The sequence below is a fragment of the Salmo trutta genome, chromosome 11 (assembly GCF_901001165.1).
Source record: "Salmo trutta chromosome 11, fSalTru1.1, whole genome shotgun sequence".
Taxonomy (NCBI): Eukaryota; Metazoa; Chordata; class Actinopteri; order Salmoniformes; family Salmonidae; genus Salmo; species Salmo trutta.
Genome location: NC_042967.1, coordinates 4,502,579 through 4,519,922, shown reverse-complemented (window position 1 = coordinate 4,519,922; position 17,344 = coordinate 4,502,579). Strand labels below are relative to the sequence as shown.

Below are 17,344 nucleotides of genomic sequence, written 5' to 3'. Positions count from 1 at the left end.
AGAACTAACGCAGTAGGTTAGGACAACTAACGCAGCAGGTAAGGAGAATGAGGTTAAGGTTAGGAAAAGGGTTAGGTTTAGTCTTAGCTGAAATGCTACAGTTGTCCCCAACTCGACAACTACATGGAGCTATACTCCATCAAGCCACAACTGTAGAAGCCATCAGTTCCGAGAAACCATCAGTATCTTAACACCCCAACATTTTGGGGCAGTGCCCCAAATATTTTTTGGGGTTGTATTCTTTTATAGACTGACTTGCCTTGCCTTGTGATTAGTCAACTAATGCACAATTAGTAGCCTATGTCTTTCTCATCAGAGTGCTGCAGGTTGTGTGTGTGAGGCACCGTCCTCAACCGCAGGGCTCTCCAGAGGGTGGTGGGGTCAGCCCAACGCATCATCGGAGGAACACTGCCTGTCCTCCGGGACATCTACAGCACCCGGTGTCACAGGAAGGTCAATAAGTTCATCAAGGACCTCAGCCACCAGAGGCACGGCCTGTTCACTGAGTCACCCACGGCACGCCCTGTTCACCCCGCTACCATCTAGAAGGAGGAGACAGTACTGGTACATCAAAGCTGGGACTGAGAGACTGAAAAACAGCTTCTATCGCCCAGTACCCTGCCCTGAACCTTGGTCACTGTTACTAGCCGGCTACCACCCTGTACTCTACCCTGCACCTTAGAGACTGGTTTTCCCTACGTACATAGTCATTGAACACTGTTCACTTTAATAATGTCTACATAGTGTTTTACCACTTTATATTTATACACTGTATTCTAGTCATGGCTGATCCTATATAACTACTACTGTAAACACCTTTTCTATTAATTTACTGTTTACAACTTGTAGAGTCCATGCCCCCAACAAATTGAGGCTGTTGTGAGGGCAAAAGGGGGTGCAACTCAATATTAGGAAGTTGTTCCTAATGTTTTGTACACTCGGTGTATACACACACAGGCACAGACACATGGATACATGAATACAATAACATACGCACTATACACATACACACACATGCATTTTGTGTAGATATGTGGCACAAGAGTAGTGGCCAGAGGGCACACACTTAACGTGTTGTGCCCTCAGGCCACATATTTTTCATCTGAGCCTAGAGGAAAGTCTTTGTCCTCAGGCCTGGAGGGAAGCCAAAGTAATTCCGCTACCCAAGAGTGGTAAAGCAGCCTTTACTGGTTCTAACAGCAGACCGATAAGCTTGCTGCCAGCTCTTAGCAAACTGTTGGAAAAAATGGTGTTTGACCAATACAAATATATTTCTCTGTAAACAAATTAACAACAGACTTTCAGCATGCTTATAGAGAAGGGCACGATAATAAGAAGATTGTGGGAGCTGTACTGTTAGATTTCATTGCCGCCATTTGATATTATTGACCATAACCTGTTGTTGAAAAAACTTATGTGCTATGGCTTTTCAACCTTTGCCATAATGTGGATTCAGGGCTACAGTTGAAGTCAGAAGTTTACATACACTTAGGTTGGAGTCATTAAAACTTGTTTTTCAACCACTCCTCAAATTTCTTGTTAACAAACTATAGTTTTGGCAAGTCGGTTAGGACATCTACTTTGTGCATGACACAAGTAATTTTTCCAACAATTGTTTACAAACAGATTATTTCACTTATAATTCACTGTATCACAATTCCAGTGGGTCAGAAGTTTACATACACTAAGTTGACTGTGACTTTAAACAGCTTGGAAAATTCCAGAAAATTATGTCATGGCTTTAGGCTAATTGACCTCATTTGAGTCAATTGGAGGTGTACCTGTGGATATATTTCAAGGCCTACCTTCAAACTCAGTGCCTCTTTGCTTGACATCATGGGAAAATCAAAAGAAATCAGCCAAGACCACACGTCTGGTTCACCCTTGGGAGCAATTTCCAAACGCCTGACGGTACCACGTTCATCTGTACAAACAATAGTACGCAAGTATAAACACCATGGGACCACGCAGCCGTCATACCGCTCATGAAGGAAACGCGTTCTGTCTCCAAGAGATGAACGTACTGGTGCAAACCGAAGAACACTATCCCAACCGTAAAGCACGGGGGTGGCAGCATCAGGTTGTGGATGTGCTTTGCTGCAGGAGGGACTGGTGCACTTCACAAAATAGATGGCATTATGAGGCAGGAAAATTATGTGGATATATTGAAGCAACATCTCAAGACATCATTCAGGAAGTTAAAGCTTGGTCGCAAATGGGTCTTCCAAATGGACAATGACCCCAAGCATACTTCCAAAGTTGTGTCAAAATGTCTTAAGGACAACAAAGTCAAGGTATTGAAGTGGCCATCACAAAGCCCTGACCTCAATCCTATGGAAAATGTGTGGGCAGAGCTGAAAAAGTGTGTGCAAGCAAGGAGGCCTACAAACCTGACTCAGTTACACCAGCTCTGTCAGGAGGAATGTGCCAAAATTCACTCAACTTATTGGGTTGTGCCGTGGCGGAGATCTTTGTGGGCTATACTCGGCCTTGTCTTAGGACGGTAAGTTGGTGGTTGGAGACATCCCTCTAGTGGTGTGGGGGCTGTGCTTTGGCAAAGTGGGTGGGGTTATATCCTGCCTGTTTGGCCCTGTCCGGGGGGATCTTCTGATCCCTCCTGTCTCAGCCTCCAGTATTTATGCTGCAGTAGTTTATGTGTTGGGGGCTAGGGTCAGTCTGTTACATCTGGAGTATTTCTCTTGTCTTATCCGGTGTCCTGTGTGAATTTAAATATGCTCTCTCTAATTCTCTCTTTCTCTCTTTCTTTCTTTCTCTCGGAGGACCTGAGCCCTAGGACCATGCCTCAGGACTACCTGGCATGATGACACTTTGCTGTCCCCAGTCCACCTGGCCATGCTGCTGCTCCAGTTTCAACTGTTCTGCCTGCGGCTATGGATCCCTGACCTGTTCACCGGACGTGCTTGTTGCACCTTCGACAACTACTATGATTATTATTATTTGACCATGCTGGTCATTTATGAACATTTTAACATCTTGACCATGTTCTGTTATAATATCCACCCGGCACAGCCAGAAGAGGACTGGCCACCCCTCAAAGCCTGGTTCCTCTCTAGGTTTCTTCCTAGGTTTTTGGCCTTTCTAGGGAGTTTTTCCTAGGGAGTTTTTCCTAGCCACCGTGCTTCTTTCACATGCATTGCTTGCTGTTTGGGGTTTTAGGCTGGGTTTCTGTACAGCACTTTGAGATATCAGCTGATGTACGAAGGGCTATATAAATACATTTGATTTATAGTGGGAAGCTTGTGGAAGGCTACCTGAAACCTTTGACCCAAGTTAAACAATTTAAAGGCAATGCTACCAAATACTATTTGAGTGTATGTAAACTTCTGACCCACTGTGAATGTGATGAAAGAAATACAAGCTGAAATAAATCATTCTCTCTACTATTATTCTGACATTTCCCATTCTTAAAATGAAGTGGTGATCCTAACTGACCTAAAACAGGGAATTATTACTAGGATTAAATGTCAGGAATTGTGAAAATCTGAGTTTAAATGTATTTAGCTAAGGTGTATGTAAACTTCAGACTTCAACTGTATCTATGTAATAGAACTCAAAGGGTTTTCTTTAATGGAAGCTTCTCCAATGTCAAACATGTAAAGTGTGGTATTCCGCAGGACAGCTCTCTAGGCCCTCTACTCTTTTCTATGTTTAGCAATGACCTGCCACTGGCATTAAACAAAGCATGTGTGTCCATGTATGCTGATGATTCAACCATATGTACATCATCAACAAAAGCTAATAAAGTCACTGAAACCCTTAACAAAGTGTTGCAGTCTGTTTTGTAATGGGTGGCCAGTAATAAGCTGGTCCTGAACATCTCTAAAACTAAGAGCATTGTATTTGGTACAAAAAACCTCTTGCATCTAGACGTTCCGCTAGCGAAACCCCTAGCCAACAGCCAATGGGATCGCATGGCGTGAAATACAAAAACAACTAAAATACCACAATTCAATTTTCTCAAACATACGACTATTTTACACCATTTGAAAGATAAACCTCTCCTGAATCCAACCACGTTGTCCGATTTCAAAAAGGCTTTACAGCGAAAGCAAAACATTAGATTATGTTAGGATACAACCACAGCAAAAAACAACAACACAGCCATTTTCTTAGCAAGGACAGCCATTTTCAAAGCAAGGTTAGCCATCCAAAAGCACAAAACCAGCTAAAATTATGCATTAACCTTTGACGATCTTCATCAGATGACACTCCTAGGACATTATGTTAGACAATACATGCATTTTTTGTTCCATCAAGTTCATATTTATATTAAAAAAAACATTTTACATTGGCACGTGACGTTCAGAAAATGTATTCACCCCAAAATTTCCGATGAATTTACAAAAATACTCATCATAAACGTTGACAAAATACATAACAATTATTTTAAGAATTATAGATACAGTACTCTTTTATGCACCCGCTGTGTCAGATTTCAAAATAACTTTACGTAGAAAGCACATTGTTCAATATTCTGAGTACTGAGCACCATGCTATTCAGTTAGCCGTCCAGCCACGGCATCCCCAAAACGCTGAAATATGTTCAAAATATTATCTTACCTTTGCTGATCTTCGGCTGAATGCACTCGGAAGGTCTCCCACTTCCACAAGAAATGTTCATTTCGCGCGAGGTAAGGCAATGACCCCAGCCCGACCACATACTCTTCCGGGTATTATTCAATCAAATTGTATTCTAGAAGCCTCAAACAAGGTTCTAATGACTGTTGACATCTAGTGGAAGCCTTAGGAAGTGCAATTTGACATCACAGACACTGTATTTTAGATAGAACTTCATTTGAAATGACTACAACCCTCTGAGGTCCAACTTCCTGGTTGGATTTTTCTCAGGTTTTTGCCTGCCATATGAGTTCTGTTATACTCACAGACATCATTCAAACAGTTTTAGAAACTTCATAGTGTTTTCTGTCCAAATCTACTAATAATATGCATATCCTACGTTCTGAGTCTGAGTAGGAGGCAGTTTAATTCGGGTACGTTTTTCATCCGGCCATGAAAATACTGCCCCCTATAGTGAAGAGGTTTTAAGTGGTAGACCTCAGCTGAATCTGGTAATGAATGGTGTGGCTGTTGAACAAGTTGAGGAGACTACATTTCTTGGTGTTATCTTAGATTGTAAACTGTCATGGTCAAAACATATAGATTCAATGGTTGTAAAGATGGGGAGAGGTCCTGCCGTAATAAAGAGATGCTCTGCTTTTTTGACACCACACTCCAAAAAGCAAGTTCTGCAGGCTCTAGTTTTGTCTAATCTTGATTAGTGTCCAGTCATGTGGTCCAGTGCTGCAAGGAAAAACCTAGTTAAGATGCAGCTGACCCAGAACACAGCGGCATGTTTTGCTCTTATTTGTAGTCAGAGGGCTGATATAAATACCATGCATGCCAATCTCTCTTGGCTAAGAGTTGAGGAGAGACTGACTGCATCACTTTTCTTTTTATAAGAAACATTAATGTGTTGAAAATCCCAAATTGTTTGCATAGTCAACTTACACACAGCTCTGACACTCACACTTATCCCACCAGACATGCCACCAGGGGTCTTTTCACAGTCTCCAAATCCAGAACAAATTCAAGAAAGCGTACAGTTTTATATAGAGCCCTTATTGCATGGAACTTCGATCTCATATTGCTAAAATAAACAGCAAACCTTTTTTAAAAAACCCCCAGATAAAGCAACTGTCATGACTTCTGCCAAAGTCGGCTCCTCTCCTTGTTCGGGCGACGTTCGGCTGTCGACGTCACCGGCTTTCTAGCCATCGACGCTCCATTTTTCATTGATCCATTTGTTTTGTCTTGTTTTGCACACCTGGTTTGCATTTCCCAATCACAATGCATGTATTTATTCCTCTGTTCCCCCTCATGTCTTTGTGTGATATTGTTTTGTGTTACGTGTCATTTTTGACGTGCCAGACTGGTGTCTGTATATTCCGTGTTTTGTCACGAGGTATGTTTATTAGTTTGAACATAATTATTGTGACTGTTTGCACGTTTTGCACTTTTGCTAATTGGCTGGAGGTTTTGACACAGTGGCGTCCGTCTGTTGGTTTCTCCTGCCTTAATAAAGTGTGCGCCTGTTCACAACTCTCTGCTCTCCGGCACCTGACTCCGCTACCAGTAGCACACCGTTGACAGCAACACCTCGCGGCACAATGCCTCTTCCCTATTTGACCTAGATAGTTTGTGTGCATGCATTGATACGTGTGCCTTTTTAAAACATTTATGTAGTTTTGTCCTTGAGCTGTTCTTGTCTATTGATGTTCTGTATGATGTCATTCTGTATTATGTTTCATGTTTTGTGTGGACCACCGGAAGAGTAATGGGGATCCTAATAAAATACCAAATACCAAATCTGTTGTGTAATGTAATGAAATGTTTTAATTGTATATAGTGTATATTCCAGACTCTGAAATGGCTCCTTCTGATATTTCTTTCTTTTTACTTTTTGGATTATGTGTGTATTTCTTTGTATTGGTCGGTATTATTACTGCACTGTTGGAGCTAGAAACATGAGCATTTCACTGCACCTGCGATAACATCTGCAAATCTGTGTATGCAACCATTAAACGTTGATTTGTGTGTGTGTGTTTGTCCAGACCAATTTGATTCACGGAAGTCACATGCCTGCCGGGCATGACGCACGTCTACAAAGAAAGCAGAGTGCTTTCCATGAGGCAACCAAAGTTTCAATGGGGCAACCACACTTCTTCACTTTCCATGGGGCAACCACAGAATAATAATAATAATAATAATAAGAAGAAGAAGAAATCTCCACCACTCTGGTACATGTGGTGCCACCTCAGCTCCTAATCTCTCCTGTCCTGTTTGAGTCGTATGTGTGATTGACTAACCCAACAGGATTAGTGGGCTTTGGAGGAAGAGTGAGAGAGAGGGGTGGAGACAAAAGGAAGATAGAAAAGGAGGACAAAACAGGCAAAGAGGGAGGGCAATGAGGAAGAAAATGAAGAAAGCATTAGAGGTACAACACACCCACTTTAGAATGTTATTAGTTGACACAGGGAAAGTATATGTTTTGGTAGCACTTTATTGTACGGTACAGATATTACGAAGTATTTACTCAAAATGACACTAAAAAGGTAATTACACAGTAACAAACTATGAATTACAAGCACCACTAGACACCAATTGTGTTGATAAAGATATGTTGATTGCTGACAAACCTTCTCTTTCACATCCATTCCTTCTTTTCCCGCACCCCCCCACAAACCTTCTCTCTCTCATCCATTCCTTCCTTTCCCACACCCCCCCAACAAACCTTCTCTTTCTCATCCATTCCTTCCTTTCCCGCACCCCCCCACAAACCTTCTCTTTCTCATCCATTCCTTCTTTTCCCGCACCCCCCCACAAACCTTCTCTTTCTCATCCATTCCTTCCTTTCCCACACCCCCCCACAAATCTTCTCTTTCTCGTCCATCGCTTCCTTTCCCCCACCCCCAACAAACCTTCTCTTTCTTATCCATTCCTTCCTTTCCCGCACCCCCCCCACAAACCTTCTCTTTCTCATCCATCCATTCCTTCCTTTCCCACACCCCCCCACAAACCTTCTCTTTCTCATCCATTCCTTCCTTTCCCACACCCCCCACAAACCTTCTCTTTCTCGTCCATCGCTTCCTTTCCCCCACCCCCCACAAACCTTCTTTCTCATCCATACCTTCCTTTCCCCCACCCCCCACAAACCTTGCACCTAACAACTTATGAAAAATGTATGAATGATGGCTAAGATCACAACCAATGTCTTACCCCTCTCTTTCTCTATCTCTCAGATCAAAGAAAGTTCAGTCTGTGAAAATTGGAGGTTTGCGCTTGTTTGTGTGTGTGTGTGTGTGTGGTGTGTCTGGTGTGTGTGTGTCGGGTCTTTCTTGCCTCTGGCATTGAAAGGTTCTGGTGTAGGTTTCAGATTGTGAAATTTGGCTCACACGTGTTCGGGCTAGTAAAAATGTTCAAAGGTTGCTGACTGCTCAGCATGACTTGGTCAGACAGGACCAGGGAGACTGTAGTCCCAGCCAGGGAAGGAAATTTCACCTACACCGCAAGGTAAGACTGCTAGCCTTACACTTTTCCGAGTGGCTGGAAAACACATACTGGTATATCAGCTGTTACATTTCCTGCTAGCCTGTTTCTCTGGAATGTTGATTTCCCCTGCTTTCTGACACAGTGAAGACAAACAAAGTGGGTCTGTTTATATGACAGAGTGTTAAAGTTCAGTATACGTTATTGTGACATGGTGAGGTTGGATCCAGGTGAGGAGAAGAGACCAGACGACGAATCAGTGGTTAATTAAGGATAAACATAAATACTTTACTGATTAACAGTAGCCGCAGGATCACACTTGAAGAAGAAAAAAACCTAAGTCTTGAAAACTCACTCAGGAAACAAACGCACAGGTTAACAATTCAAGCCTCTGCAAAGGACAACAGAAAACACACCAGTTAGATTTGGGTATGTCATTTTAGGAGAAAATGTAAAAAAAGGGTCAGACCCTTAAACTAAATCAGAGGTGGTGAAAAGTGCTGAGGCAAATGTCTGCTCCCCACGTGTTTGCCGGCGGCCCTGGAAATGAGTGATGTGGTAGAGAGCTCAAAGATTACTATTTGGATACACTTTGGCTATTATTTTACTATATGTGTCTCTCCCTTTAAACCCCCCCCCCCCTCTCTCTCTCTCTCTCTCTCTCTCTCTCTCTCTCTCTCTCTCTCTCTCTCTCTCTCTCTCTCCCTCTGTCCAGCAGATGGAGCCAGTCTCTCTCCCAGCTCTGTCCCGTGTCGCCCTCTGCGGCGGTACCCATGGCAACGAGATGTCGGGCGTGTACCTGGTGAGGGAGCTGCAGAGGCAGAAGCTGGAGAAGGCAGGGTCAGCGTCATTGACCACTATCATATCCAACCCGCGTGCTGTCCAAGTGTGCAAAAGATACACCGACATGGACCTCAACCGCTGTTTCACTGACGCCATACTCAGGTAAACGTTGCCATAAGCACAAATGAAACTGTACATGCAATCAGTGTGATCCATAAAGGGATTGCTCACCTCATCTACAAATGTATCATATCTGTACTATTCAGGTGTGAACTGTATGAATCAGAAATGAGATCTTACAACTATGTAAAGAAGCCAATAATTACACAATGCGTTGTAAAGAGACATGGAAGCATACACAATATAGCTTTAATGTAATATATCCATCCACCGTGGAGTCCGTAAATGAACAATGTGGTCATGGCAACATTTCCAGATAACTTTGGATATTGTTTTGGAACATTCTGAACCTTGCAGCCTGGCCTGGTATGTACCTGACCACCAAGGCCACTACTTATCTGAACAGTCTATTCCATTTTTTGCATAAATGGGACTATATCATAATTCATATTCATTCTTGGTACTTAATTGATACTCCAGATTTACTCAACCCTACAGAGCTAAGGGATGGCATCCCAAAGAGTTGGTGGCATTTACTTCCTCATCTCAGTCTCTCACCAGAAAAGATGAGTAGTTTGCATTCTCCCATGCCAAGGCGATACACCTTTCTTCTTGTATGCACACTCGTTCACTCTCTCTTTCTCCCTCTCCCACTCTCTCTTTCTTTTTCTCCCTTCTCTCTCACTCTCTCCATATCCCTCCCCCTCTCTCTCCCTCCCTAGTTCACCTGTGACGGACGCCACCCCATACGAGATGAGGCGAGCCCAGGAGCTGAACACACTACTTGGGCCCAAGGGCAACGTGGGGGCCATGGACCTGGTGTGTGACCTCCACAACACCACAGCCAACATGGGCCTCAGCCTCATCTCCTACTCTGTCCAAGACTGGGTCATCATGCACATCTATAGACAAATCCAGGTGACCACAGGTTCAGTTCAATTCAATCAAATAAAGGAAAATAATTAAGGACAAGGGAAACTGATCCAAGACCTGAACTTCGAAACATCGTCCCCTTGTCCTTAGTACTGCCAGCCCCCAATGTGGGCCATCGAATATGCTCTCTAGGGTCAAAAGTGTATCTTATTCTGTTTTGGTGTGAGAGCATTAGATTAAAATGTCCCGTGTGGCTCAGTTGGTAGAGCATGGTGTTTGCAATGCCAGGGTTGTGGGTTCAATTCCCATGGTGGACCAGTATGGAGAAAAATGTCTGAAATGTATGCATTCACTACTGTAAGTCTCTCTGGATAAGAATGTCTGCTAAATGACTAAAATGTAAAAAAAATCTGCTTTAAAGGGGAAGTGGATGGTTCATTGGACTGTTGCTGTCATTGAGACAACATGCTGGTTGGAAGCATTGCTGTCTGGAAGGGGAAGAAAATGATTCTGTCTGTTGCTGTCTCTAACCATGTTTCCATCCACAGTTTTTATGCGAGTAAAGTCACACTGTGTGAACAAAAATCATGACAGCTGTGATGGAAACAGGAAGTTTCAGTACAACTTAGAAATGCCGGCAGATCATTTGTTCCTTCAATGTGATGGGATCTGATGGGATCACCTTTAATGCGCAAATATTGATATATTAACCATCATGTCTAAGTAAGATTGGAGTCACACGGTGATATGGTGTGTGGTCCTCCCACTACGACTCGGAAAACTATGCAGATGATGAACTTCACAGGGTGGTGAAAGTGCATCGTGATGAGCTTGATGCTCCTTTCCAATAAATATAGAGTCTTTATCTGGTGACGTGATGATCGATGCTTGACTGCCATTTGACAAATAAAAAATATTCTCGCTCTTATCCATTATAATCTCATATAATGTAGACTAGCCTACAGTTTGTATCTGTATCTGCGAGCTGTTGTGCAGTGCTGTTGGCTGGAGCGCAAGTGCCAAGAACAGAGTAGGTACATTTGCTATTTTACAGATAGTTTTGTCACAAAAAAAACTATCTGTAGAGTTGAAAATGTGATGTAAACACTTTGCGAAAATGTAAAATTTGTCTGCGCTATGTCATCACACACAAATTTCTATCTGCAACAAGTCTGTTTGGTGGAAAATTGGCATAGTCTCTTTATGCGGATTTTAGAATATTTGTATGAAAATCTGTTGCCAATTGGATGGAAATGTAGCTACAGATACAATGCTGGTTGGACTTGATTAATCTGATTGGAGTGTATAATTTCAACATGACTCGATTGCTGTCTTAAAGGGGAAGTGCATGCACCATCTGACCCAGTTTCTATGAGGAGAAGGGCATCATCTGACGGCTATAATCTGGGTTCTACTGGAGTGTAAAGAGTTAATGTGTTGTGTTCTCAGAGGAAGATAACCTCAGCGCCCGTGAGGTTTATCCAGCTGGATCTACCCCTAGCTGATGCCTACTCTCAGGACTCCCTGGGCAAGCATGGCTTCAGTAAGTCTTTGTGCTTGTACCGTGTGTTCATTGGAAACACACCATGCAATCTTCTTCCTGTCATAAGAAACCAGTGTATTTTCAGTATGTTTTCCCATTTACATGACAAATGTATTCATTCTGATGGTGTCACTCCACAGCGATAGAGGTGGGACCTCAACCCCATGGTGTGGTCAGAGCTGACATCTTCAACATCATGAAGGAGGCGGTCGACCAGACACTAGATTGGGTCCAGTGCTTCAACTCAGGTACTTGAACTCCCATCAACGGTAAACATTGCTGACCCCTCACATCCTCTACACACAGAATACACAACCCTCGATCATCGCTACCAAGTCTACTGTCTCGGTCAACAACAAGAATAGCTTAAACATAATTCATACCTACAAGCATCTAGCTCCCCTGTACCAGGAACAGATCAATGAGATTTTCTTCATGTATATGGGCCGACCATTCAACACTATTTTGTTGGTCTTCACTGCATTTATGGTTATTGTATTTTGAGTATTTTTTCCTATCTTTTGTACTGTAACTGTCCTGTGCTCTTTTATATAATGTATATGTACAGTACCAGTCAAACGTTTGGACATACCTACTCATTCAAGGGTTTTTCTTCATTTTTACTATTTTCTACATTGTAGAATAATAGTGAAGACATCAAAACTATGAAATAACACATATGGAATAATGTAGTAACCACATAAGTGTTAAACAAATCAAAATATATTTGAGATTTGAGATTCTTCAATGTAGCCACCCTTTGCCCTGATGACAGCTTTGCACACTCTTGGCATTCTCTCAACCAGCTTCTTGAGGTAGTCACCTGGAATACATTTCAATTAACAGGTGTGCCTTGTTAAAAGTACATTTGTGGAATTTCTTCCCTTCTTAATGCGTTTGAGCCAATCAGTTGTGTTGTGACAAGGTAGGGGTGGTATACAGAAGATAGCCCTATTTGGTAAAATACCAAGTCCATATTATGGCAAGAACAGCTCAAATAAGCAAAGAGAAAGAACAGTCCGCCACAGGAAAGGAAGACCCAGAGTTACCTCTGCTGCAGAGGATAAGTTCATTAGAGTTAACTGCACCTCAGATTGCAGCCCAAATAAATGCTTCACGGAGTTCAAGTAACAGACACATCTCAACATCAATTGTTCAGAGGAGACTGCGTGAATCAGGCCTTCATGGTCGAATTGCTGCAAAGAAATCACTACTAAAGGACACCAATAAGAAGAAGAGACTTGGTGGGCTAAGAAACATGAGCAATGGACATTAGACTGGTGGAAATGTGTCCTTTGGTCTGATGAGTCCAAATTTGAGATTTTTCTTTCCAACCGCCGTGTCTTTGTGAGACGCAGAGTAAGTGACCGTATGATCTCCGCATATGTGGTTCCCACTGTGAAGCATGGAGGAGGAGGTGTGATTGTGTGGGGGTGCTTTGCTGGTGACACTGTCACTTATTTATTTAGAATTCAAGGCACACTTAACCAGCATGGCTACCACAGCATTCTGCAGCGATACACCATCCCATCTGGTTTGCTCTTAGTGGGACTATCATTGGTTTTTCAACAGGACAATGACCCAAAACACACCTCCAGTCTGTGTAAGGGCTATTTGACCAAGAAGGAGAGTGTTGGAGTGCTGCATCAAATAACCTGTCCTCCACAATCACCTGACCTCAACCCAATTGAGATGGTTTGGAATGAGTTGGACCGCAGAGTGAAGGAAAAGCAGCCAACAAGTGCTCAGCATATGTGGGAACTCCTTCAAGACTGTTGGAAAAGCATTCCTCATGAAGCTGGTTGAGAGAATGCCAAGAGTGTGCAAAGATGTCATCAAGGCAAAGGGTTGCTACTTTGAAGAAACCAAAATATACAAAATATATATTTTGACTTGATTAACACTTTTTTTGGTTACTTCATGATTCCATATCAAGACAAGTTTCCCAACCAAGAGAAATTACATTTTAGATTCTATTCTAGTCATTAAGCAATTACAAACCTTCTCTTATCTTTATCTCTACCAGGAAGTGCCTTTGAAGGTGGCGAGGTGGACGATGTGTACACCTTTGTGAAGAGTGTATACTATCCAAGAGACCCAGAGACCAATCAAATCACTGCTGCCATACATCCCCAACTACAGGTTCAGGAACATTCTGTCCTTGTATATAATTTAATCTAGCTTCAGTCGGTTAAAGTCCTGTACATGAACCCTTCAATGCCTGGGGTGCTGCAGCACCCTCTGATAAATTGAAATAATTTAGCCATAATTAAGCAACCAACAAAAACAATATATTACTCCTGTCTGGACAGACATAAATTAAATTATTAAAAATATTAAATCAGAGAGCATAATTTAGCTACAGAGGATAAATAGCTTCTAAAAAAATAGCTGTGGATTAAGTTTTATCACAAGCACCTACAGTTGGGAGGTATGCAATTTGGGCAGCATGCGAGCCAAGTATAAAACAACTTTTGGAGGCCATACTGTAGATATAATCCATAGAAGGATTTTGGAACCTCTAACCATGGCACTTTGACTGTTAAACACATAGGTACACTAGCAATGACTGCCAGTCCTGACATGAATGGGAACTGTCATCTTTGGATTATATTTCCATGGTTGGTTACAACTGCCAGTTTGCCTTTCACAAATTTCAAAATACAATTTTGAGAAAAACATAGGTCTACCGTTCGAAAAGAAAATGCCTACTGTTGAAAAATTCCTAACAATTTTTGAGTGATTCTGAGTGAACAGCACTGTTTTTCAAAGTAGCTTATCTTGAGATATTGGCACGAGCTCATCAGCCATCACCAGTGAGAAGCCTCTGCTTCATCTTCATCTTTGGGTGAATCAGTGTCACTGGGAAGTTTATTTTGTAGCCTACTGTAGCCTATACTATATACTGTATACAGTATACTACATATCAGGGTTTCCGATTATGAGAATTTGGCGCCGGACAAGTAATTGGGAAGATTTTTATTTATCGGACATTTGAGAAATTTACCGGTCATTCATATGCATTGGGTGCTTAACGCATTAGATCGTCTACCCACGCAGCCAGCGCCATCAATAAACGATGGATATTGGCCAAATGAGCCAGATTACATGTACTTAAAAACGGCATATAACAAATTACAAAAACACTAGTCCTTGTGTTTCCATGTTTAGCAAAATTCTAAACTTTATAGCATGTTGTTTTATTGGTTTTAACTTTCCTAAAACAACAATTGTCCACCTCACGGTTCAGCTGTCAGAGATGTGTGCACTAAATGCATCAGAGCATTGCATAGGCTTAGGTGTCCACTGTATGATATAACATAAAAAAATGAGTTTAAACCTTCACAGTAGTTTTGAACAGTCTATATTGCAGAAGTGACCAAGAAAGGCTAGTGCCTACCATACTCAACACATGACAGCAATAGGCTAATGATATTTATTTTACGAAAGGCTTACTTATAACATATCTTTAACTAAATACTGAGCACATAATTAAAAAGACAGACCAAACTTAATTTAGCCAACATAAATGTCTCAACAGAATGAAACAAAACACATTTTGCATATTTTAAAGAACTGGTTTAGATTAATAAATAAGCCTACAATAATAACAATGATATACAATAATGATCAAATAAATTCTTATAAATACAATTTATTTTATAAAGTTCCAAAATTGCATCCTACCTGAATAGCGTGTTGCACAGTAGCCTGAATTTGGACATTTGTGGGGTATTAAAGAAATATTCTGCTAATGTATTCTATCATGAAAATTATTTAGAATTGCATTAAATGCATTTATAAAAGGCAATTTTTTTCAGATCCTGCTAAGAAATAGCCCCATGTGTGGACATCCTAAAACTGTCTGCTCAACAGTATGCTGGTACACAAATGTGATTATAGGTGCATGAAATGCTTTATTATGAAGGGGACCCCCCCATTCCAGCACCCCCAACTCAAAATATCTTCCCACAGCTAAGCTTCATTGGTATATAGGTCTGTAGGGAATTATTGAAATGTAACGCTATGAACTTCAGGACACTGCCATACACCCCCAATGACAGGTAGGCGACGGGGTACAACGTTCTTTACGTATTTAACTGATTCCCCCTCAGGAGACTGAAAAGATTTGGCATGGGTCCTCAGATCCTCAAATGGTTTAACAGCTGCACCATCGAGAGCATCCTGACGGGTTGCATCACTGCCTGGTATGGCAACTGCTCGGGCTCCGACCGAAAGACAGTACAGAGGGTAGTGCGTACGGCCCAATACGTGACCGGGGCCAAGCTTCCTGCCATCCAGGATCTCAATACCAGGCGGTGTCAGAGGAAGGCTCTAAAAATTGTTAAAGACTCCAGCCACCCTAGTCATAGCCTGTTCTCTCTGTTACCGCACGGCAAGCGGTACCGGAGCGCCAAATCTAGGTCCATGAGGCTTCTAAACAGCTTCTACCCCCAAGCCATAAGACTCCTGAAAAGCTAATCAAATGGAAACTCAGACTATTTGCACCCCCCCCCCCACACACTGCTGCTACTCTCTGTTATTATCTATGCATAGCCACTTTAATAACCCTACCTGCATGTACGTAATTATCTCAATTACCTCGACACCGGTGCCCCCGCACATTGACACATTGACTCTGTACACTGTATATAGCCCCGCTATTGTTATTTACTGCTGCTCCTTAATTATTTGTTTTTCTTATCTTTTACTTTTTTTGTATTTTCTTAAAACTGCGTTGTGCTGGTTAAGGGCTTGTAAGTAAGCATTTGACTGTAAGGTCTACACCTGTTGTTTTCAGCGCATGTGACAAATAACATTTGATTTGATTATGGTCTATAGATGACCAAACTATCAACTGCAACAGCTTGTTAGGGTAAGAGAACAGTGAGCATTTGGTTAGTGAAAATTAGCATAGACCTAGTCATTATCTAAATGCAAAGCATGCTGATGTGAATCTTTCTCTCCAGGACCGTGACTTCTGCCTTCTCCATCCAGGAGATCCCATGTTCCTGATGTTTTCTGGGGAGATAGTTAAGTACGAAGGGGAAGAAGTCCTCCATCCCTTCTTTGTGAACGAGTGTGCATACTATGAGAAGAGTATTGCCTTCCACCTGGCACGAAAGATGACAGTCACTATACCCCCCTTGCAAGTGAAGAGAGATTGATTAAGGGAGAGGGGGAGGAAGAGAGAATTTAAAGAGTGGGAGAATTAAAGGGAAAACACACACAGAACCTTAAGAAGCACTAACTAGTCTAACCTCATTTTCAATTGATTTTTAATTCCATTGTTTTTTATCATCACCAAATAACGTCAGGACTACTGTATGTGAAATTATGCACAGTTCAATGCAATAATCTAGTATGTCAATTAAACATTTACATTTTTTGTATAATTAGTTGTCTTCATAGTGATGTAATGTCGCTTTCACTGCTCCATTTAATCTTGTGTTTTCTAGGTAGACGACACCTTTGAGAAACTTTAATACAGGAAACGGTATGAATACAGAATGACGTCATGCAGAAATGAGCTCGAGTTTGCCATGAAGTTGGATGATTGATAGGTGGTTGTAGAATGGATCTTGGCAGGCATCGTCAGAGGTGGTGTAGCAGCATCGAGAGGAACCCTGGATGATTAAAGGAGCTTAATGCTTTGCAGTGGTTGAAAGGGCATTATGGTTCAGGATGGTTGATGGGAAGTGATGGTTCGGGAGGATGACTGCTTGGTCGTCAAGGTATCGTCAGATGAAGACTGAGTGTTTGGGGTGGGAGTCCTGGAGGCATCTTCTTCTTGGTGCAGAGTTAATGTATCCTGGAAAAAAACAAGAAGAGCAGAGAGGAGAGGAGACAGGGGTGGTGGAGGGATTTGAAATGCTACAGATCACGAATATATACAGCCAGTGGGTTGGCGAATAAAGTTGTAAATTGTTTGATTGTCAGAAGGGAAAGAGATGTAAA

The 17,344-nt window shown here is 42.0% G+C and overlaps 1 protein-coding gene across 2 annotated transcripts; it reads left to right on the top strand.

Moving 5' to 3' along the window:
* The first annotated feature begins 7,924 nt into the window (after nucleotides 1-7,924).
* Nucleotides 7,925-17,340, top strand: LOC115202117 (N-acyl-aromatic-L-amino acid amidohydrolase (carboxylate-forming) B). Of its 2 annotated transcripts, none has more exons than XM_029766011.1 (7): nucleotides 7,925-8,091; nucleotides 8,786-9,012; nucleotides 9,693-9,888; nucleotides 11,293-11,386; nucleotides 11,527-11,634; nucleotides 13,413-13,528; nucleotides 16,357-17,340. In XM_029766011.1, exons 2-7 carry the CDS (start codon nucleotides 8,786-8,788, stop codon nucleotides 16,552-16,554), a joined length of 939 nt encoding a protein of 312 aa, XP_029621871.1. In that variant the 5' UTR covers nucleotides 7,925-8,091; the 3' UTR covers nucleotides 16,555-17,340. The 2 variants fall into 2 exon arrangements, with proteins under 2 accessions (XP_029621871.1, XP_029621872.1); XM_029766012.1 differs by having other exon boundaries at nucleotides 7,946-8,091; nucleotides 8,783-9,012.
* Nucleotides 17,341-17,344: the final 4 nt, after the last annotated feature.